The sequence below is a fragment of the Anoplopoma fimbria genome, chromosome 20 (assembly GCF_027596085.1).
Source record: "Anoplopoma fimbria isolate UVic2021 breed Golden Eagle Sablefish chromosome 20, Afim_UVic_2022, whole genome shotgun sequence".
Taxonomy (NCBI): Eukaryota; Metazoa; Chordata; class Actinopteri; order Perciformes; family Anoplopomatidae; genus Anoplopoma; species Anoplopoma fimbria.
The window spans coordinates 12,601,019-12,623,443 of NC_072468.1; the positions used below are offsets into that span (position 1 = coordinate 12,601,019).

General features: G+C 39.0%; 1 protein-coding gene across 1 annotated transcript in view; it reads left to right on the top strand.

Moving 5' to 3' along the window:
- The window catches only part of tsnare1 (T-SNARE Domain Containing 1), a 131,044-nt gene that overhangs the window by 98,813 nt on the left and 9,806 nt on the right, over nt 1–22,425 (top strand). The window contains 2 exon segments of the mRNA XM_054621279.1: nt 4,224–4,296; nt 14,796–14,878. Coding sequence (XP_054477254.1) covers nt 4,224–4,296; nt 14,796–14,878 — 156 coding nt within the window.

Sequence of the window (22,425 nt, forward strand, 5' to 3'; positions counted from 1 at the left end):
TAGTATCAGACAGATCCTTACGACTGGAGAAATACGAGGCATGTAGCGCTGGTGACTGAGGTGTCAATCACGTGCTGCCGGCAGGCTTGTTTTTGTGATTATTATTTTTTTGTTATCTTGGACTCAACTTTAATTGTGTTTTTCGCTGTCTCTGCAGTGGCCCTGGTGTCAGATGGAACAGATGTCTGCATCACAGTCTGACATTTTAGTCTCTTGAAAATATACAGACCCTTGGAGCCTTTCGTTTTTTTAAAGTGTACTCTTTTCATCAGTTGCACACAATAACAACAACAGCGGGATTGACAGGAGACCAGCAGAGATAAGCGTCAGCACAGAAGTAAAGTCTGACTCACTACTATTTGTCTAATGCAACAAATGTTCCATGACACATTATTGTTCCCTGTATATTTATTTATTTATTTATTTGGCCTGTGCCCCTCACAGGGAGGTGAGGTCAGGGTCAGCTGTATAGCGCCGACCCTTGGAGCTGCTGTGGGTGAATCTGTCACAAATGATGTCCTTTAATGTTTTCTTGAAAATTTTGCTGACTATGACTAAAACAAAATGTGCTGAAGGATATGTGATGGAAAGTTTCTTACAGTGTTGATGAAATACAAAGATGCATTAAATTATTATCCCATCATGGCTTCCCTGCTGCTGGCCTTTAAAATTTCTCCTGAATTAGCAGATCTTCATATCATGTTACATATTTGTTAGTATTTGTTACAAACTTAAGTGAAACCAGACACAGACTGAATAGATTGTATATGTGTGAACTTCAATTTATATAGATGTATTACCAGTGACGGTGGCTTTACAGAGGCAGCAACCTTGGTTTCTGAGAAGTGAGGTCAATGCTGAAGTGCCTTCACACGCATTCTTTCTAATGGCCATCAGGGGGCGACTCCACCAGTTGCAAAATGAAGTTTGTTTCTTTCGTGGCTGGTGAAAACCTTGCAAATGTTTGTTTCCAGGGAGTATCTGTGTCATGTACTGCTGTCAGAATATAGTGACAGTTTGAGCAAATATAACAACAATTTATTTTTTATCAAAGTTACCAACTGAAGCTTTTAATATTCTACTAACAGGAAATGAAATAATAAACAGGACATCAGACTTCCATCAAACTGAAACTTTGGACTGTTACTGCAAGTTAAGCTTCACAGACTGAAAGCAAAATATATTTTGTTTGTTATGACAACTTATTTCATTAGTTTTCAGCGTTGAGTAGCTCCTCTGTCTCTTTTGTGCATTTTATTGTGGGAAAATTTCATCCATCAACAGCACACTCAAAAATCGACCGTGGTTAGTACGCATACTGTCTGGCTGGAGTACTCTTTATTTTGTCACTTTTTCAATGTGAACTTCAGTCTCGAGTCTTGCTTATGGTTAGTATCCTATAGATGTGGGACATGCCATGTGTGAAGACTGAACTGACAGGCTGCTATACTCCTTGATTTCTTTAGTCCGGACCAAGTGAACCAAAGTAAAGGTGTCAAAGCAACCCTGGACTTTGACTTTCCCTGCACCTGGGAATCAGGTCCACGCAGGAACTGAAGCAGAAACTATCCCTGAGCAGTGCTCATACACTTGCCCTGGGTGATAAGAAGATCTCCTGTAGTAAAGCCGTTGTTGGGAATATAATAGAAAAATCTCTGGTCCTGGTACCCAGCCCAGTGCCGGTATCCAGCGGCTGCTAGATGAGCGGAATTTAAAGCCCATGAAATATGGAAAAGGGCACAGTGTTGGCCCGAAGCCTGGCCACCCACACAGCCCTCAGGCGGGGGTCCCAACCCATCACATCCCTGCTTTCTCCCTGTGTTTTGTGCCTCTCCCGCTACCCATTCACGTCCACACACTATTTGCTAAATTGGTTACACACTGTTCATGTCATCGTGATGAAACGAGCCCTGATTGCCCAGTGCTCTGCCAGGTAAAATAAATTTGTTATTCTATTACAGCATGATAGACAGGGTTGCCCAAAGATAAATATATTAAAAAAAGTCTTTAGCATCACAAGGTTTGCCAGGGGCCATTTTGGCTTGACTCAAATGGTTTTTGCCAAGTGGCAGGATGGCTGCCAGTTTCCACAGCAATCTCTGCCACCTGTGATGGATGGCCCAGTGGGGTAGGCTACACAAACGCAGCTGTGATTGCATGGAGCCATAATGGAGGAGAGTGTGTGTGTGTGTGGGGGGGGGGGGGCTGTGAGCAGTAGATAGACAGAGGTTTTATAAGCTTTCATATTGCTTTGAGCTGAAACAGTGAGAGCACATTCAAAGCTCGGGGACTACGGAGAATTAGCCGCGGTCAGCCGTAGCTGCACTGGTACGCTTCGTGCCCTGACAGAGAAATAATTGAAGAAAAACTTAGTCAAGCCAAGCGCACAATATTTAGGATTAGACACAAATCCAAATTTGTTAATTAGACAGGGAGAGGGTGAATTTCATTTAGAATTTCCTTTACAAATCCATGCAGGTATAGTTGCACATCTGAGGTCTTAAGACCTAGCATCTAAAGTTGCACAAGACATCAAATAACAATCAAAAAACACTGTAGTTTAATTTGATGTTAATCTAATAGATGCCACTATTATTGAGCTGACCACCAGCTAAATATACAGTGGTCTCCTGTTATATAGGTATTGTTCAACATTACATAGAAGTCATCAAGTCAAATCACCAGGTGTGTTCCAACATTGTCACAAAGCAAATTCAAACCTTGCTTTATTTGCACAAATCTCAAAGCTGAACTGTTTGTGCAGTCTGTGGATTCATCCAAATAATGACTGTACATTTGTTAGCTCTAAGCTAGCTAGCAATGCATGCACTGATTCAAAGAAATCTCACAGAAACACGTGAGATGACCACAACATACTTGCAAAGTGTGAAAGTTGCAGAGAATTTTTTTTCACTAAAATGCACAGCCTTTCCTATTTGTCGACTGGTTGTTGTGCTAATAAAAGTAGCAGGAGGCCATTTGCTTGATATTATAGATCCCCGGTGCTTATGTACAGGCTATGTGACAGATAACACTGTCCAGCGTAGGCTTCTGTTTATGCAGGAACCATCTGCGGAAAAAGTTCTCGTCAAAAAGGAGAAAAGTGGACACAGTCCGTCGGCTTTTCCAACAAAAATGTACCAGTTCCTATCTCTTCACAGATGAGAGGTTAACGGGAAGCCAGTGTGTTTGGTCTGTTCAAAGCACCTTTCAGTGCTAAAACAATATAATATTGCAAGAACAATTGAGAACAGAAAAGATAATGAAATGTAGGATTTGAGAAAAAGGCAGTCTGCTTTTAGTCGTAGCAGAGAGATCAGCGAGACATCTCAGGCTGTTCCTATTTCTATTATAAATTATAATTCATTAATTGGGAACCTTTTCAGAAGGTACTTGTAATTCAGTACACTGTACACAGGTGTTCTTATTGATAGGTTATATGTAATGGTTTCATTGGTCTGGCCCACTTGAGATCAAATTGGGCTGTATGTGACCCATGAACTAAAATGAGTGCTGTCACTGACCTTAGAAATTCAGGGAACTCCGGTATTTTCCTTTCTTCTCTGTCCTTTTAGTGTGTCTGTAAATTACGCTCCATAACACTAGATGCATGGATTCATCATCACCGGAATAAGATAGATGTTTTGCTTAAAGTGATACATTTTTAACTCAGAGGATGCATCTTTGTCTTTGTTCACGCTACCTTTGGTGAATATTTATTTCTATTTACACCCAAATGCAATTGCAACATTCAAGTTACACTGTGGTTATGGTAGGCGGCCGGTTTTGACAAGGAGGAAGTTTGCATGGGGAAAAATAAAACAATCTCCTTTTTCTGCTGCACCAACTTTGATTCTTTTTCTTTGTAATTTTTAAATATGATTCTGCCAATGTTAAAGAGGAGCAATGCTGAATCTGTGGTGTACTCTTATTAGTAGCAAATATGTTCGCTGCCACTCTTTGAAGGTGACACCCAGGGATAGAGCTGTATTGCATATTTAGACACATTACATAACACTTTGCAAATACTTTAAAACCCAGGAAATAAAGGCAAAAGAAATCAAGTAAAAAACTTCTAGTTATTGATTTCTAGGATTCAAGTCGGGATTTGGGGTTTCTTGTATCTATAATGTGCTCCCAGCCAATCAGTGCCAGTGGCTGATGTCAGTCAGACACAAAGTGAAAAGTGGTAGAACATTAAATTCTTTGTGTTTTTTCCATAGAGAGACATGCTGGACGTCAGTCAAATCATGAAGGATTTGGCCAGTATGGTCCATGAACAAGGCGACACCATAGGTAAGATGTTCTGTGCGTGTGTTGAATGTTCTTTACATTGTTATCCCTGAGTCATTAGCAAAGATAACCTTTGTTGTCATGTTTTAATTTGATATACGTGATTAATAACATGAGCTTGAAAATGCTGCAGGGCAAAACAAACTTTGTAACTTCTCCCTCGCTGCCACGCTGTTGAGATTCTTTGATGAGAAGCGAATTGCTCTGGGTTTATACAAACAGCAGACTGTTAGAGAAAATCCATTTAGCCACCCTGATATCTGTAAACGGCTCCCCACACCCTGCAGTAATTTAGACTTGGCCAAAAAACAACTAAACGTAGCACACAGATATAGGGCAGATATAGAGGCTTTGCTGCTGGGTCACAAATCTGCGGCTACATCTGGCCCCATCATGGACATTCACTGGAGAATTGGCTGTTACTTACTTATGTCAGACAACCAAACAGAGCAAAAAATATACCTGAAAAATGCTGCTACGATGGGGTTGTAGATCAATTCAAGTAGAAGCGAAAAGGTCTGATAAAGCAAAATACTTTTCAAATTGAGGTGATTGTCTTTAGCTGTTCAGTGCTGAAAGACACTTTACTGGAGGAGAATCATCTCATTTAAATTCAGAAATTCAGATGAAAAAACCATTTTGAGGATGCTCTTTCTTGCAGTCAGGCTACACAAACTCCAGCATGTCAGGACATCCAGTCCACAGTCCTATCACCAAATTGAGTCATAAAAATTGTTAGCTAACGTGTGATTGCAGGCTCAACTAAAGGTTAAAGCCTTCTGGTGTGTCTGCTCTGAGGGCCAAAGGTCAAGCAGACCTGCCTGTGAACTGCCTCACTCTTTTATGTTGTTTTTTCCCTCTATATGCCTCTTCCTCTCATCCCTGTGGTAAAGCATCTTTAAAAACATAGTGTGGAGTTATAATAGGCCATGCCAAATATATGAGTTACCAATCTGCGTCTCTCTCTCTCCCCTCCAGTAGCGGCCATAGCTTTGTTTTATGCTGCTGCTTATCAGAACATTGAGAACCCTTCATCTAATTCAATTCAATTCAGTTTATTTTGTATTGTCCAGAATCACAAATTACAAATTTGCCTCAGAGGGCTTTACAATCTATACACATGCGACATCCTCTGTCCCGGGACCCTCACATCGGCACAGGAAAAACTCCCCTAAAAAAAACCTTTAACAGGGAGAAAAAAGGAAGAAACCTATGGGAGAGCAACAGAGGAGGGATCCTTCTCCCAGGATGGACAGAATGCAATAGATGTCATGTGTACAGAATGAACAGCATAACAGAGATACAACACATTCAATGTATATGACATAAATGATTCATATAATAAGACTACTTATAATAACAGCAGCAATTATTATAGTAGAATTATAATTATGAAATAGGGATCGTAATGTGATTAATAATAATAATCGAAGTAGCAGTGGGTGTCAGTCGGTTCACAGCAGGAGGCACGACTACGGTCCAGGTACCACAACGATTCATGGAAACCTGCAGAGCGAGAAAGCAAAAAGGGCTTCAGGGTGGAAGTAAAGCTAAAATGCTTAATGGTACAGGTAATAGTAATAGTAATGTGACTAGTAATAATAATAGTGGTAGCAGTCGGTGTCAGCAGGGCCGTAGCAGGATGCACGACCACGGTCCAGGTACAGCCACGATTTATAGAAGCCTGCAAAGCGAGAAAGCACAAAGACTCCAGGGTAGAAGCAAGTCAATAAGCGTAATAGTACAGAGAATAATAATAGTAATGTGACTAATAATGATAGTGGTAGTAGTAATGGGTGTCAGCAGGGACAACAGATGGTGATCATTTTGACCAAATTTAGTTTGTTGAACATGCAACACACGATGACAATCCTACAATTGAGACATGAAAGACAGATGCCTCCACCAGCACTCCAGACACGGTCGAGGCCCCATTCACAGCGACTGTTTCCACACACTGGCCAACTCGTATTACCTTCAGAGGAAAAATACATTGTTGACCAGAACATGGCAACCATACAACCATACAGAATGAGATGATAGCACTCATGGAGACGAGACACTGGAGGCAAGAATGGAGAGAGTAAAACTGACGCTGCACACAAAGAGCAGTTCTGTCACACTGTGCTTTGTTAGATTCCAAGTCCGTATCGGGGCAACTGTTAGAGAGTACTTTGTGTATGTCCTACCAGTGCTTTACACTTCTGATGCAGGCTTAACATACCTCTTCTTGATGTATATGGAGAAGTTAGGATTGGACATCCACAAATCTCTCTGCTTCAGGTCTTTCTGTTGGCTCCAACTGTTGTCCAGGAGGACTCTCCCCTTAGATGTACTTTTGAGCATCACCTTCCTGTCCTTCAGTATATATTGATTTGTTCTTCCAGTGAACTGAGAGAGGAATTGATTGGAGGTTCAACCTCCCTAGAGTGGAGTTCCACATCTTTCAGCTGTGTCTTCTGCTGGACCTCAGTGTTTGTTCCTCCTCTTTCCTACTTGTTTGTTCTTGCTTTGACCTACTTCCATTGTCACAGCCAATTTTGTGTCTGAACCAAACTTGGGTCTGAGTATTAATAGATTCCCAAAATTCCAACAGATTCTACAATGTCCTCATGACATCATCGATCCTATTCCATCTTTGCTCCAAATGGTCATGGATTCTACTCCATTCAATCATTTGATCTCATTGTTGCTAGTGAATACCAGTTTGGAATACAAAACTGGTATTCCAAACTGGAAGTTTTGGAATTAGGTTGGAATACATCAATGTAATTATTTCTAATAATTTCTAAAAAAGAACACCTTGCCAACTCCAGTAACCATGTGCGCTCAGCAACCATTAGGATGGTGCATTCAGCTCAGCAGACAACAAAAATACAATCAAAATACTATCATGTACTTTGATGTAAGATTGAAAAAGCAGTTAACATATACTTAACTAACACAATATTTTATGATGCTCATAAAGGCAGCAAAATATTATGCTTTATCAATATTGGTATCAATAGCTAATGTTATCCAATCTGCTTCAGTGTGCAGTATTATCAGATCCAGCCCTACCCATCAGTGATCATACTGGTCTCTGGGGACCCCTCTAAATATATTTTTTTAAATGAGGACCCTTTCTGCCATTTAACCTTTAATACATTTCTGTGTGCCAGAGCAGCACTGCCATTTAAATGCATTGTAACAACCCAACAGTCACTGGAGTTTAAGTGGTTAGCGAAGCACTCGTGTTAACATGTAATACCTTTAATTACTATGCTTATGGTAATGATTATGCTGGCTTTGACACAAATGCTTATATACAGTTATACAGTATTTAGGGCACAGTGTTTAGTAAATATTGTATATCAACAGTGCTGGTACAAGTACTTTATGCAGACTATGCAGATTCTTAGTGCAAAGCTGTTAGTGGTAAAGACTGCATACGTGTGCATGTGTGTGTGATGAGTTTTTTTTTTTTTAGGAATGGGAAGCAATAACTTTTGGAAATTGCTGCCTTTTTGTTGTAGAGTGACTTTTTGTATGCTGTCTTCCATCAGGCTAATGTAGATGCCCTTTAAATACCCTTTAGAGTCAGGCTGACTCAGACTTGCTCACCACAAGATTGTGGTCGAGAACGAAAGACCACAATTCTTTTCTCCTCTTTTTTTTTCTCCAATGCACTATACTTAGTTATCGTGGTTAAAATTTAGAGCAACAAATGATGCACATAATGGACTAGAGTTGTTTTGTTCTACCAAAGCGTTTTTTAAATTTTTTAGGTTTTCTTTAGCTGTCCCTGGACCACATCGAACCACAACACTAACACACAGCAAATATATAGTTCACAACTAAATATGAATCTCAGACCATTAGAAGTCTTCACACTAACTCAACCTGCTTAATGCTTTTATTGTGCATCCTAGTAAGAGGTCAATGCTCTGCCAACAATAGATAAAGCCTGAAACATAATGCATCAGTAAGTGAGCTCCATGCATGCACATGCATTATTTGCAGTTGTTAACCTGAGCAAGTACAAACTAAGTCACATGCTGCAAACACTGCTGCTATATTGCTCTCAAGCATTCAAGGATGTAGCTCTTAAAGCCGTGCTCCGATCAATGATGTCACACTGCAGCAGGTGGGTTTCATCAGCGGTTCAGAGTAGAATCTGCTGTGAGTCCGCTGATAACTGAGAACTGCAACCTGTTTGAAAGTGATACTCGCAGAGAGCAGTGCTATCTTATGACCCACTGTAATTTCAGCATTGTATACACCCTTTCTCTGTCTTTTCTGCTACATCCTGTTGTTTTATCACATGTTATTTCCATTACAATACATATTTCTATTAAAATTGTAAATGACATGGTGGACAATGATGGTAAAGTATTATTTTTTTTAGAAGTGGAAAAAAAACAGGTCTCCTGATGGACTTTATTGTAAATAAAGCAAAGTGCTTGAACCCTTGAGCTCAAAGAAATGTGATGAATGCATTTTCAAAACCTGCATTGCTTACATTCATGTTTACTTGCTTGCGGTCTTCTTCCTTTCTGCTTTTGTTGGGAGCATCGCTGCGAATCTTGGCGCATTCCTGCCAGCTGTTGATTGGTGGAATTGCTTTTTGCTGGATGGTGGATTGTGTTGCCCACATGCATTTGACAAAAGGCTCCATAGTGCTTCTGGAAGTCATCTCCTCAAGATACTTTTGAAATGAATAAAATATGTCAAAACATCCTCTATTTAATGTTAAATGAGCATAGAATTTGAATGATAAACAAAAGCTGATATTGAAAAAATGGTAGGGCTCAAATAGTAGGTCCCAAACTATGGATTTCCCTGTACTCAAATAACTTACTAAGTTAGAGGAAAAAATAATTCCGTCTTTTTTATGTGGATGTCCAATCAGTGCTGATGGTAAACGTAGTCCATTTAACAAATCATTTTTTTTTTTTGCTTTATTTACTGAGAAAGCTGAGTTCACCTGCTCACGTAATGTGGCAACAGTAGCCACATGTACCAGAATGCATTGCACGTGAGCTACTAAAGCCCAGCCAAAACATTGTGTAGCCAGGGGATATGAGTCATGCCTTTATGCAGGAAATAATAAAGTAACACTGAGACTCAGTAGTCCGAACCAGCGTGTCCACCAATAACTGTCCACGTTGACATACTTTACCACAGAATGATTCAGGTTATGTTGGCATCGTAGGACAATGAGCATAGACTACCTGTTGGTGGTTGCTTTGCAGGTGTGGTTCTGGAGGGTCCATGCCCACCATATGCTCACCGCTGACTTTCTCCGGCCGTATACACTGGCCCGAATAAATATGGCTAAAAGTCCAAAACAGCCAAAACACTGTAAAATGTACACATAAATCTCGTCCATAACATGCTCTGCTCTTATATTTTGGGATCACATTTGAAACTAGCTGAAGAGAAAATGGAGTTCTGTTTTTGAGCTGCATCTAGCTGGCCCAGATAAATCAAAGCTAAATAGCCTGTATACTTCCTACCATCAACTACGTCACTTTCCCCTCAAACGACGGCGCTGGAGGCAGCAAGAATTAGAAAGGTGCATGCAGTAGATTGCAAAATGTCCGCAAGGTGGTCTGAACAGCCACTGCTGTAACGTTTGACACAACCCGCAACTGGTCAAACCACCATCTCAATTGCGTTTTGCATGTGTTGGAAGTTTTTCACTTTCAACGGATTCAAAGGTCTGCAAGTTTATTTTTCGACGATTTGCATGTGAATGTGAGGTTGATGCCCTATAAAAACACATATAATAACTGTGTCTGTGGCTTGAGAGCAGCCGTTGAGAGGCGGTGATGCCGTCAGCAGTCTGTGTAGTTCCGGATCGTAAAAGAAACATAAAACGTCGCCCACCGTGTGGTTTCAAATTTTTTTACGGGAAAAGTTTGGGCATTTCAGAATCAGAATCAGAATCAGCTTTCTTGGCCATGTATGCATACGCATACATGGAATTTGACTTCGGTTTCACACGCTCACTGGTGCACAGAAACAGACAAATAAACAAAGAATAAAAAAGGATAAACGTTAACAATTTTTTACACAGAAATATATATAGTATATATATGAACATTAAAAAAAACAAAAAAACAACGACCATGAAGTGTAGATAAAAGTGCAAAGCTGCTTGAATAAATATGTAAACAATTTGAATTTAAAGTTACCGGGTTATTGCACATGGATTTGTACCATACAGAGGATGAATGATTAATTGTTCATGAGAGTGACGGCCATAGGAAAGAAGCTGTTCTGGTGTCTGGAAGTTTTGGCGTACAGTGCTCTGTAGCGCCTACCAGACGGGAGGAGTTGGAACTGGTTGTGTCCAGGGTATGATGGGTCTGCAGAGATATTTCCTGCCTCTTTCCTGACTGGCATCTGCATGTGTTTTCACAGGTCGAAAAACATTGAAGTCTCAGGATCACCACAAACAAACTAAGCCTTTTGTACAGACCTAACAATTAGCTTGAAGCTTAACTTACTGCAAGAGGAGTTAGAATTCTTAAATTAAATCAAAAGTCAAACATGAGGTAATGCTGTTCACATCAAGGTGTAAATTACTTAGTAAGACTTATAATACATTGAACATTTCATTCATTCAAACCTAGGTCTTTCTTCTATTTGTGAATTCTGCATCATCTCATTCTTGTTCAGCACAATCAGACATGCATGAACTGTGCTGAGCTTCTCAGTAATTTTGTAATTTGCATGTGAAAGACTATTGATATGGTATTTTGGACATGGAAGGTAGAGGAAACACAGCATGCTCCCACCCTGAATAGGCAAACGGAGAGATAGAAGAGGAAGACTGCAGAGTTCACGACATTATGCCACAGCAGAAGTCCAATCTGATCATTATGGAGCGATTCAATAATGGACCTCTCCCCATTAAAAAGAGATGCACTGAAATTGCCTTCGGCCTTTTTTTGAAGGCTTTCTTGGCATAGTGGCGGATATGAATAATATGTGATTGTGCTGCGGGGGCGTTTGTAGCAAAAGCAGCAGGTAATACAAAGAAATGAAAAGGCTCAAAAAGGAAGGATTAGTGCTTTTATTGCCTATTCATGCTGGCTGAGGACACACTATATTAAAGCCTGTGAGTTGAGATATGCAATCAACAAGGTTGGTTCAACTCTGGCATACTAAACGCAAGAGGGGTTAAAACATATTTTTTGTACACATCAAAAGAGTGTCTTATCTTTGTTTTAGAGGGTGATTCAAATATTTTGGGGATGGACATGCTGGGGGCTTGTTTCTATTTGATATCATAATGGACTACAGATCTACAGATTTGTCTAGAAGGTGGCCCTGAAAATCTAATTGGGTTCTAAAACATTTTAGGCTCCTGCTGTGAGCTTCATAGCCCCTCCCCATCTCGACTGGCAATCGGGGCTACCTGTCCTCAGTGCATCAGTGCCTTGTGGATTACCATGCTTTTATCATGTGATATCCATTCATATCAAACCAAAGGGTTTTTGATCAAATTGATTACTAGAGCAGATAGTTCTTCATAGATCTGGCATCTTAATTTTGCCCTCAAAGTGCACCAGATTGATGCATTTGACCTTGACCCTGTTTAGGAAACTAAGTCACTTATTTAGGGTTTAGGAAAAACATCATGGTTTGGCCTAACTTCAAATTTGACAATGTAGACAAGCTCAAAAGCGCCACACCGTTGTGGTGCGCAAGCGTTCCCAAGCGCCTATTTTTCAGGGGAACAAAAATTAGTAAATAATAGCAGTCCCACAGAGTATTTGACTTCGTCAAAGGACGTCACAACATCCAGTTGAAAGGTCAGCTAAACTGTCACAGACAAATTAAGTGGTCAAGCTACATTGATGGATTTATGGTGTTGGAAATCAGTTTATCTTTGTTTAGTTTAGTGAGTGAGGCTGACCGCTATATTATCACTTTATCATCATCACCATTCCAGTGCGCAGGTTTAAGTCGCTTAGTAACAGCATGACTGCTGTTACTAAGCACCTTGGACCCCAAAGGCTGCTGTGCGTCAGATGCTGAGGGGCGAGTCAAAGCAGCTGTATTTGACACCTCTGGAATGAGAATGAGCTGGATATTTGGTCAGATTGGAGATCAAAACGTGCTTTAATTGTAATTTGCATTGCAGCAACAAGACTTGGGTTTAAAGTGCAATATCAGTCAGCCTTGAAAAAGTCAGTGAGTCAGTCCAGGGGTCAGCCTCATTCTGATCTTTAGTGGCTGAGTGTAAACATGTGTTCCTCTGCCTTCTTCAACTCACCAAAGGACTCGATGCATTTAGTCAATCAGCTCAAATCACTCACCTCATCTCCTGCTCTTGTTCAAAGGTTCAAAAGGTAATTCTCTACACGCTCAAGTGGTGCAGTAATTATCAGAGGCCATCACAACATAAAACACTTTACCCACATCTCTGAACCGGCTGAAGCTTTTTCACTCTCACAACACCAAAACAATCAATAGCACTCTCACTGTTATTGGCCAGTTGCAAATATACGAGGGTAATTATGTGGTGATAACAAATATTTTGGACCAGCCAGTTCATTAAACATGTTCTGTCTCATCCCATTAACTTCTGTGTATTGACATTCTTTAAATGAAGCCCTGCTGTTAACAGTGTTAACTATTAGACCAGTAGTCCTTGGTAACACCAGGGGCTGGTGGAGCTGTCATGTAACGTTCTGTCAAGATGTGAGCAGAGTAACGATATGAACATACGTCAATCCTTCCAATGGGCTCAGGATTACAAAGTCGGGACACACAAATATTAAAGAGTGTGTTTTTTCTTGTGTAAAATTACAAACTAAACTAGCCTTCTTCCCCTACCGTACAAACAATTTGGGACGCACATTTATTTTAGCCAACATTGGAAATTCTTGCTATTCTTCAAATAGCTTCTTGACTGTAAATTACTACAAGTATTAATGTCAAGCTAGTAAAAGTATGTGCAGGTGTGAGGTTTATAGGTCTGAGTTTTTGGCTGATGTATTTATTTCCAGTTAATTTCTGGATGCATACATCAAGTGCCACTGGAATTTGGAGAGCAATAGTTTTCTAGATGGTGATAGTCTGTTAATGTCAATTGGATGACCGATGATAGTAAAGGTATGATACTACACAAACACCACATTGACGATAAGAGTTGTCTGTCAGATAGTCTTCAAGCTTTTACCCTGTACTGTGATGGGGTTGAACCAAAACAGAGTAGGTGCTAAACCATTTTATATTAACTAGCTATTCAAGCTATATCTTTAACATAGAAAAATGCATTAAATCTATACGATCTTTAAGTTTATACAGATGTTACCAACATTCTCACCAAAAAAGGCTCTGCTTCATTATGGAAGCTCAATTTTGGCTGTAAAATCAAGTATAAAGTATTTACAGAGAATGGACTCAAAAATAGATAGTGATCAGATGACAGCTTGGCTTGGCTTGGCTTGGCAACGCTTATAAACTTATGAAATTGTTTAACATTTTGGGAAATGCTTTTTTTCCTGGAGTGAGATGAGAAGATGGGTCTCTGTTATACCCCACTGGCTAGTTAATTTTACCCCTAGGGAAACACTGTTAATCTAGCAGCTAATAGTGCTAACTGCTGATGTAGCTGTTAGAACTGTTAGCTGCTAACCACTGGCTCAGCAGTCTCCATGTTAAAGGTCAACGTGGAGGCACTATATATGCCCTGAATTTCATACTGAGCAGCTTGAAACAGAAATGTGAAAACAACAATTTTGAGTGTTACGTGCTGAAACAATTTCTTGGCAAACAACAGCTGGATTCAGGGACAGTAAAATTTTAAGTTTTGCTACCATTGTGTCTAGACAAACGACACCTGTGCTCACCAACCTCATCTGGCAAACTGCTCCTTAGCCAGAGGCTGGGCAGATAGTTTGTCAAGAATGGTAACAGCAGTTAGCTGGGCTTGGAGGCGTCACATTTTTTACAGAAAACCTGCATCACAACTCCAAAGCATTGAGTTACAAGGTGTGGGTGGTTATTTGGCAGGAGGTGTTCAATGAAAGACAAAAAATAATTAAATTATGACAAGTGTAGGTTTTTTGGAGCTTGTCTAATATGGACTTAAAGTCAATATATCTTGGCCTCTGCGGCTTTGATTTTGCCTGCAGTACTTAATCACTAGCGTAATAAAAGTTAACATTTTTTTTCTTAAGAAAAATTAACCGAATATCTATTCTCAGCTACAACCTCAACTACAAAATGCAAACTGAACCAAAAAAAGTAGTTTGAACTACTTAGATGAAAAGTTGACTTTTGTGTTTATTTTACCTATAAATACATTTAAACAAATAAATAATACAATGAATAAATATACTTGAACCTATGTGTAGTGTGTGTGATATAACATTGTGTGGTTACACAGCAAAAACTGGAATCAATTGCCATGACATTTTGTGGTGCCACCTCACCACATTGTTGTAAATGTTATGAATGTAAGTGACCTATTAACATCAATCTGCTCTTTGTTTCCTCAGACAGCATTGAAGATTACATCCAGACTACATCATCCAATGTGGAATCAGCCAATCAGGAGCTTGCGAAGGCCAACCAGTACCAGGTACAGTGAACCACTCCGTACTGCAGTGTGCTCCACGCTTTGCAGTCCCTTTGATCTGCTTTAATTTTGTGTACTTGACTGAGCTTTTTGCATTGTAATGCAGTAACAAGAAGCTTAGCTTGATCAGCCATGCAAACAGGGACTTTGCTAACTAGATTACACAGCTTTATCACATCCCCCCACTAGCATAATAACAGAGGTGATGTAATTTCATGTCATACTTTACTAGCTTTCTGCTCAGTAATTTTATATAGAGACCAAAAAAAATTAACATAGTTGCCTGGAGTCTTATAAAAACACAAAACCACATATGTAATTCCAATTCCATGAGCAAGTCTCACTTCTACTGAGATAATGATTATACATTTGCAATTTTGTCCTACAAGTGTATTGACTAAGAGAGGGAAATGCATTAATGGGCAAATAACTGCAGCCAGAAATTAAATAGAAAATGTTTTTGTTCTGCATGGTTTTTTTTGGGGGGTGGCTTGAATTTCTACTTCACTGCACATATTGGAGAGACGCTTTATGAGATGCCCAAGGGTCTGCTTTGGCTCTTTCTTTTCAGGGAAATAAATGTGTCTTCTGCCATTGTGTCAGGCAGGGGCTATCTCAGTAGGCCAGAGCTCAGAGTGGCACTGTGCTGTGTAGGCCCCTGGCTATGGTAAATAATGTATTGACTTAAGTGTCACTGGGTTAATAAAGGATCTACCTTTTTAAAATGGGTAACATAGCTTCAGAGCTCCATCTGAACTATTCACTTCAGCCATGGAACTGTAGCCATGCTGTATCTTGTTGTGATTTTGGACATTTAGACCTTCAGCAATTCTGAAGACTATTTTGATCAGATACTAAAATCATGTTTTATGTGAATCAGATTTTGGCCCTGGACTCAACTTAATTTTTTCCATATGCATGGATTTTCAACACATATCAGCAGTAATTTAATATGAACACCATTGCCGGGTAGTTTCCTGAGTTGGTCATGACTGCACTGGTCTCTGTCTGTCCCCCAATGCTGCTGCTCTACTAGTGAGCGAACAAATGAGCGAATGGCAACAGCTTTCCCATTAATTGTCATTTCATTATCTCAAGGAGTGCTGAGCCGTGACCGAGCTCACACTGAGCAATTTAGCTCTCCGCCAATCGAGACGGCCGCTGTCTTTGCAGAGGCAGAGCAGCTGAAAAAAAATGAAAAAACAACAAAGGAAGGCAGCGAGACTGACAGAAAGACAGTCAGACAGACAGACAGAAATACAGCATGATGAGCCATGGGGAAACATTCCACATGGTTCCATGTTGACATCACAAGGGATTACTCTTTTTTGTGCAGAACGCTGTTCAAGTTAGATACTTTATACCGGTTACATACAGGACATGTATAGACCACCTGTTCTCACCCCCAATGCGTCAAATACCACAGCTTCATCAGTGCCTTGAAAATGCCATGCACCGAGCTAGTTACTAACTCCAATGTGAACACACCTGTATCCTTGTTGGATGCTCAGAGCAATTGATGTGCAAGATAGTCCACACGGCGTGGGTAGGAGGTGAGGTGGACGGTCAAACAAACACAGGACATTCAATGTAAAAAGTGTCAATAAGTCTTCTGTCACTTGCTAGTCACGTAACACTTAAGTCAGTCAAGTTAACATCTACCAGTCTTCTTTGCAAAATCTTACTAAGTGGCCTTAACCTAAACTTCCTGCGTGGACAAAGTTTTTGGGGAAAAGACAATTTGCATGTAACTAGCATAGTATTGACAAACCGTCCCTGACACATCCAAAACTGGAGGGGTACGTAGCAGATCATAGCTTAGGGGTAGCTGTGGTATTTGACGAGGTGAGAAGGTGTCTGTCAGGAAGGAGTGTCACTTTCCCTTCATTACATGCATAGTGTCTTTTCAAAATCAACTTTGATATCCACAGGAAACGTACAGTTTCCAATCGTTACATGCAAGTCCCAGCACATGTTTACTTATTTTTTAGATTTACTTAAGCGACAAACTTGTTTAGGTTCAGGCAATAATACTACTTGGTTAGTTAAATGAAAAGATTGCGGTAAGGGTTAAAATAAGTATGTTTGTTGTGTAAAATAACTTTTGATGTTGTCACGTGACTGGCGTTAGTTAAATAAGTAAGTTACGTAACAAAACAAAGTTAGAATAAGTCAAGATTTACTTTTCCTGTGTTCTTTTGACAAATCCAACCTCTCTCCCATCCACCCTATGTGGACTTTCTTGCTCTTTATACTGCATCGTATTTTTGGAGTTAGTTGAAATCCCGGTGCTTCTTACACAGAAAATAAAGGGAGCCTCTGTGTGCTGGTATAAGCCACAGAGGGGCCCTGACCAACCATATGTATTTGACGAGTTGGGAGTGAGAATAGGTCAGTATAAAACACCATTCAGTAAATATATCTCTGCATGGCTGCAGTCCATTAAAATCTTACAATTGTTTCCCAACTGCTTGTTCCATCAATTTGTGCAAGCTACAGTGTGTGAAAGGGGAATGTTGTATGTTCAGCAGACATTTTACCTGCTTTCATGTCTTTCATACCAACTGACACTTCAATTGTTTACAGTACACACATCCGCATTGTCTTCACAGTTCTACTTTAAGCTGACATTTAGCAGTTACACATCAACTGGCATTTCAATTTCTTTCATCTCCCAACTGCATTTTCCATGACACTAACAGAAACAACACTTTGCTGTTTGGATTTGCTGTACTGTACTTCAGCTGAAACTTCAACTGGTTTTATCACTTACTCTTCAGCTGACAGTTCAAGTACTTTTTGAGCTTCTACTTCTACTGAAATTTTGTGTGCTTTCTGACTGACCAACTGCCTGACATACACTTGTGAAACTGCTTTCCCTTATGAATTATCAACTCCTTGAAACTTTTACTTTTCATACTTTTTGGCCAACACTTTAACTGCTTTTTAGTGCCTGCACAGTAATTTACTCCTAATTAGATTTAGTCAATTGACAATTTAGTTGTGTATGTGTAATTAAAAGTCTATGGTAATACATGTCAGTGTTGCATGCCCACTAAACTACTTGACAAAATCAGCACTTAATCTTCAACAAATATGAAATAATATGATTCAATATACTTTATTGTCCCATGAGGGATTTTTTTCTTGGGCTCAGTGTCAATGCATTGGACTAGTACACACACAAGTGCTGTTGGTAACCTCTTAAAGGAAAACAAATGAAAAGTGCACAACTTTAAAACCACATTGTACCTTTATACTGTTAAAGGGAAGAACAATCATTTTAATCAAAGCACTAACTCCAAAACAACTTAATGGCATAACCCACCCATCCTGACAGGCCACTTTGGTGACTGTGGTTCAAGCTATGTTTTCCTGTTTTAACATTTTAATAAAAGTGAGAACTAATAGCAACTGACACTTTATCTATTTTGAGTGCTTTCACTTTCACTGACACTTTACTGCTTTCATTGCTGTACCTCAATTGAAACATATTTTTGTCTTCAATCTTTGAAATATTACTGAGGCTTCAACTTCAACTGATGTTTTATGTGACTTAACATTTCAAATCTTCTCATTTATTAATTTTCAAGTGCTTTAAGTGCCTGTGCGTCAATGGACACTGAACCGAATTGTTCACTGATCAGTTCACATACATTGGGTTCTACAATTTGAATTTGAATTTCTGTTGGTGCTTCCATACCAAATTAATTGGTGAAGCAATAAGCAGCAATACAAAATTGCTGCTAATTCAGCAGAATCTAGCGATTACACTTCAGCTCCTTTCAATGCTTACAATTCAACTGACATTCTAAACCCGTAAGTGCTTCATACACAATTATATTAAGTACAAATAAGCATGAAGACATTTAACCTGTGTGGTGCAATTTTCAGCAGAAGAGAGCACACTTAAAAAAAATGTTTTTAGTTTAAACAATTATTGTTAACAAAGCCAACAAAGCTACTATTGCTGGGTTCATTTCAGCATGATAGGTTTTTCTCATTGGGTGTGACGCTCATGAACAACGAAAACATGAAAACATGCCTTCAGTGTTATATTTTGATGCAGATCAGAGTTGCAGACTCTCTCTGATGCTGTCATGTCCAAATAAAATGATGCAGACCTGAGTACCATATTGATTTTAAGTCATGCCCTATCTTAAAATAAAGTATACCAGCAGTGTGGACCTGAGATCTGGCTCTGGTTGTTTGGGGGTTGGATCTGCCCTCAGACCTCTTAATGAAGGAAAGAGATTGAAAACTTTGCAGCAAGTCTACTTACAGATGAAGCCTTGAACACCCCTTGATGCTGGTCTACATGCACCACTGCACATCTCCATTGATGGTCAATTAAGAGCGGATGTCATTTTCTTCCTGTGCACCGCCTTGTCTACTCAGTTTACACTGAAAATAAATTGAATCTATAATCCATTATCTGGGGGGCAGATTACTCTCCCTGCTGAAAGTTTCTCTAGTTGCGATGATGTTTTATCACCTCATCTGTGTTCAGTGGACCACAAGCTCTGATTGTTGATCGCTGCACAAGATGGTTTTTAATTACCAATAAAACACAGATGTTCTAGCAATTCAGTGAACAAAAGCTCTAGCTATTGAACAGTAGCAAAACAAAAATGAAATAACAGAAGTGATTATTGATTTAAATTGAGGGGGGAAGGTATGCATGCTGATGTCATTGTTTAGACTTAAAAGTCCATCCATCTTCAGAGCTGAAATTGATCTCCTAATGAGCAACTATATCCTTCTGAGTCTCAAAAAAAAATCAATGCAACACAGTTTTCCTCTGGCTTAATAGAGAATAATATAGAGCTCCTGCTGTTGTGGTCGTGAAAGGAACAGAAAAGATAATCGGAAGGAAAAGAAGACAAAAAAGGAAGACGGCTTGTTAATGAATAGGTAGACAGATGATTGACCAATCCACGCGCCGACACATACAAATTGTTGCCCTTTTGACAAATAAGATAATGACAAAGAATAACCTAATCACAGTGTTAAAGCTGTGACTGATCACTGCACTCGGACAGGGGGGATGGGCTAATGCTGACAGATTGCAGGGAAACTGGCTTACTGTTCTATCACTCTTCCCCTAGTCCCTCTAGACTCTTGATGCTGCTTTGAAGGATATGGAGTGGAAATAACAATGTTTGAAGTTGCCCAAGTTGATGTCAGTGACACTCGTCTGGCCTGGGCATGTTGAAGGGAAAAAGGAACACTGACTTCAATTAAAACACTGATAGATTAGATGTTTCTTCAAACTTTATTTTTTTTCGATAAAAATCAAGTTCAATACATCCAATAATATATATATATATATATATATATATATATATATATATATATATATATATATATATATATATATACCACTAAATAAACACGCATACTCAGGTTCTCTGATAATGAATTGCCCGTTTGTTAAAGGAGAGACAGCAAATGTATGTTTTCAAGTTCAAACAAAGGGTTAATATTTTGTATATCAACTGATTTGTTGTTGTTCAGTAGAAAAATGTTTGCCCTTACACTCCCAATAATGTCTTTTTACCTGTGCTTAATCAAAAGGCCCACACCCCAGCCTTACGTCAACTATCTGACATCTTAACAGAACAACTATCACAATAATAAAAACAACAAACAAACAGAACAATAAAATCTCAACACAGGATAAAACATGATCAGCATAATCCAAAATAGAAAATTAATAATGTCTCAAAATGATGAATCAAATAAGTAAAATCTGCAACAATCCGGCCTCTAATTGACCACTATTAGGCAATTTATACATGCATACATTTGGAAGGAACCATTAACTTAAAGTCCTTGGTGGCAACATTTAAGATTATCAAGTGTCTATTTATTCCTCATTCATAACACAAAAAAATCTAAGATCTTCAAAGTTTCAATAGTTCATTTTTGTAAAGAATTTGTAACAAAAAGGTCCTTCTAGTCTTTTTAAAATCCTCAACAACTATATTCAAGGGATGCATTCAAGAGCTAATTTCACATCTGAATTAAGTTTCATTTATATATATTTTTTTAAAGAAAATTAATGTCAACAATTAAAATGAATTGGTACGTAGGGGAATAGGTTAGTTGGTCATGTCTGATTTGTCAGTTCATGTCATTCAGGAGACACAGCTCTGTAAAAGGCCTTACCAATGCGCCATTTTGTGTCTTGATCTTGACATGGCTTGCATGTCCTTTATTGTAAGGAAAGGTATCATGTGTCTCATGGGCCAGCTGTTGAATGCTGTGCTTTCTTCAATAATCAGCAATATATCATTGGGCTTTAGATTTCATTTTTCCTCATCCATTTATGTCTTTTTTTGCAGCAGTTGAAAGTACTCCTGGGTCCAAGATTTCCAAATTAGTTCTGATATGTATTGGTGTTGTTAGCATTTTATTCTGGAGAAGATGTACATTTAAACAGGTGGTTAGGTATTAAAGTTTCGGGATCTTTGGCATCTTCATATATCAACGTGATAGTTTGGTCATTCTTGATCGCCTCCACCTTGCATAGAGCTGTTAGGGGACTAGACTTGGTTCTTTCCTTTGTGATTGAGTCGAGGATCTTTTTTACTATTTGGTAGAGGCACCTTTATTCACCTCCAGGATGACAACCATGAGGAGGATTGAATGTCCACTTGATACCTTCAGCGTGAATTGAATGCTGGATCATATTAAGGTCAAGATGAGCAAGTGCTTCTATAAGTTTGAGTTCTGTACTAACCAATTTTTTCCGCTGCTAGAGACAATCTCCTTCACTTGGGCTTGTATGCAAATACATCTCTGAAGTGCATGAATACAGGAGAAATGGTGTACAGGCAACAAATCCAGTTTTAGAAAAACAGCATATTTGACATTTTCTTGACTGGCACTACCAAGACACTAACCACTCACATGACTGGCGACTGACGTGACAAAATGTAATTCCTTACTTTAAGTTTCTCATGGGACGCAAACAGCTGTCTCTATCCTCTTGTAGCGTTATTAATAACTACACAAAAATTAAAATATTGCTTACGTTATAAATTGTGGGGCACCACTCCTAAATAGGAGAAAATAATAAAAAATAAAATCAATAATTTGGTAACAAATTATCCAGTCTCAATATCTCAGGCGTAAGTCCTGATTTCAGTGACCTCATAGTTCCCACCTTGAATCAATATGACAGACAATGATTTGGCGATAAATGAGTAATTTATTTCTAAAGGGATTAAATGAATGGATGACAAGATTAATAATTACATTACATTTACATTACATTACAGTCATTTAGCAGACGCTTTTATCCAAAGCGACTTACAGGAAGTGTATTCAACATAGGTATTCAAGAGAACTACTAGTCACTAGAAGTCATAAGTGCATCTCCTTTCTTAAACAAGCATCTTAAAGCATAAGCCAGAGCAAAAGTATAGTGCAGAGGCAAATTACTACAAGAACAATAATTGCAACAGACTAATACGAATATAATAAGTGCTACAAACTACTACGAATAGGATAAGTGCAGTAAACAAATACGAATTCAATAAGTG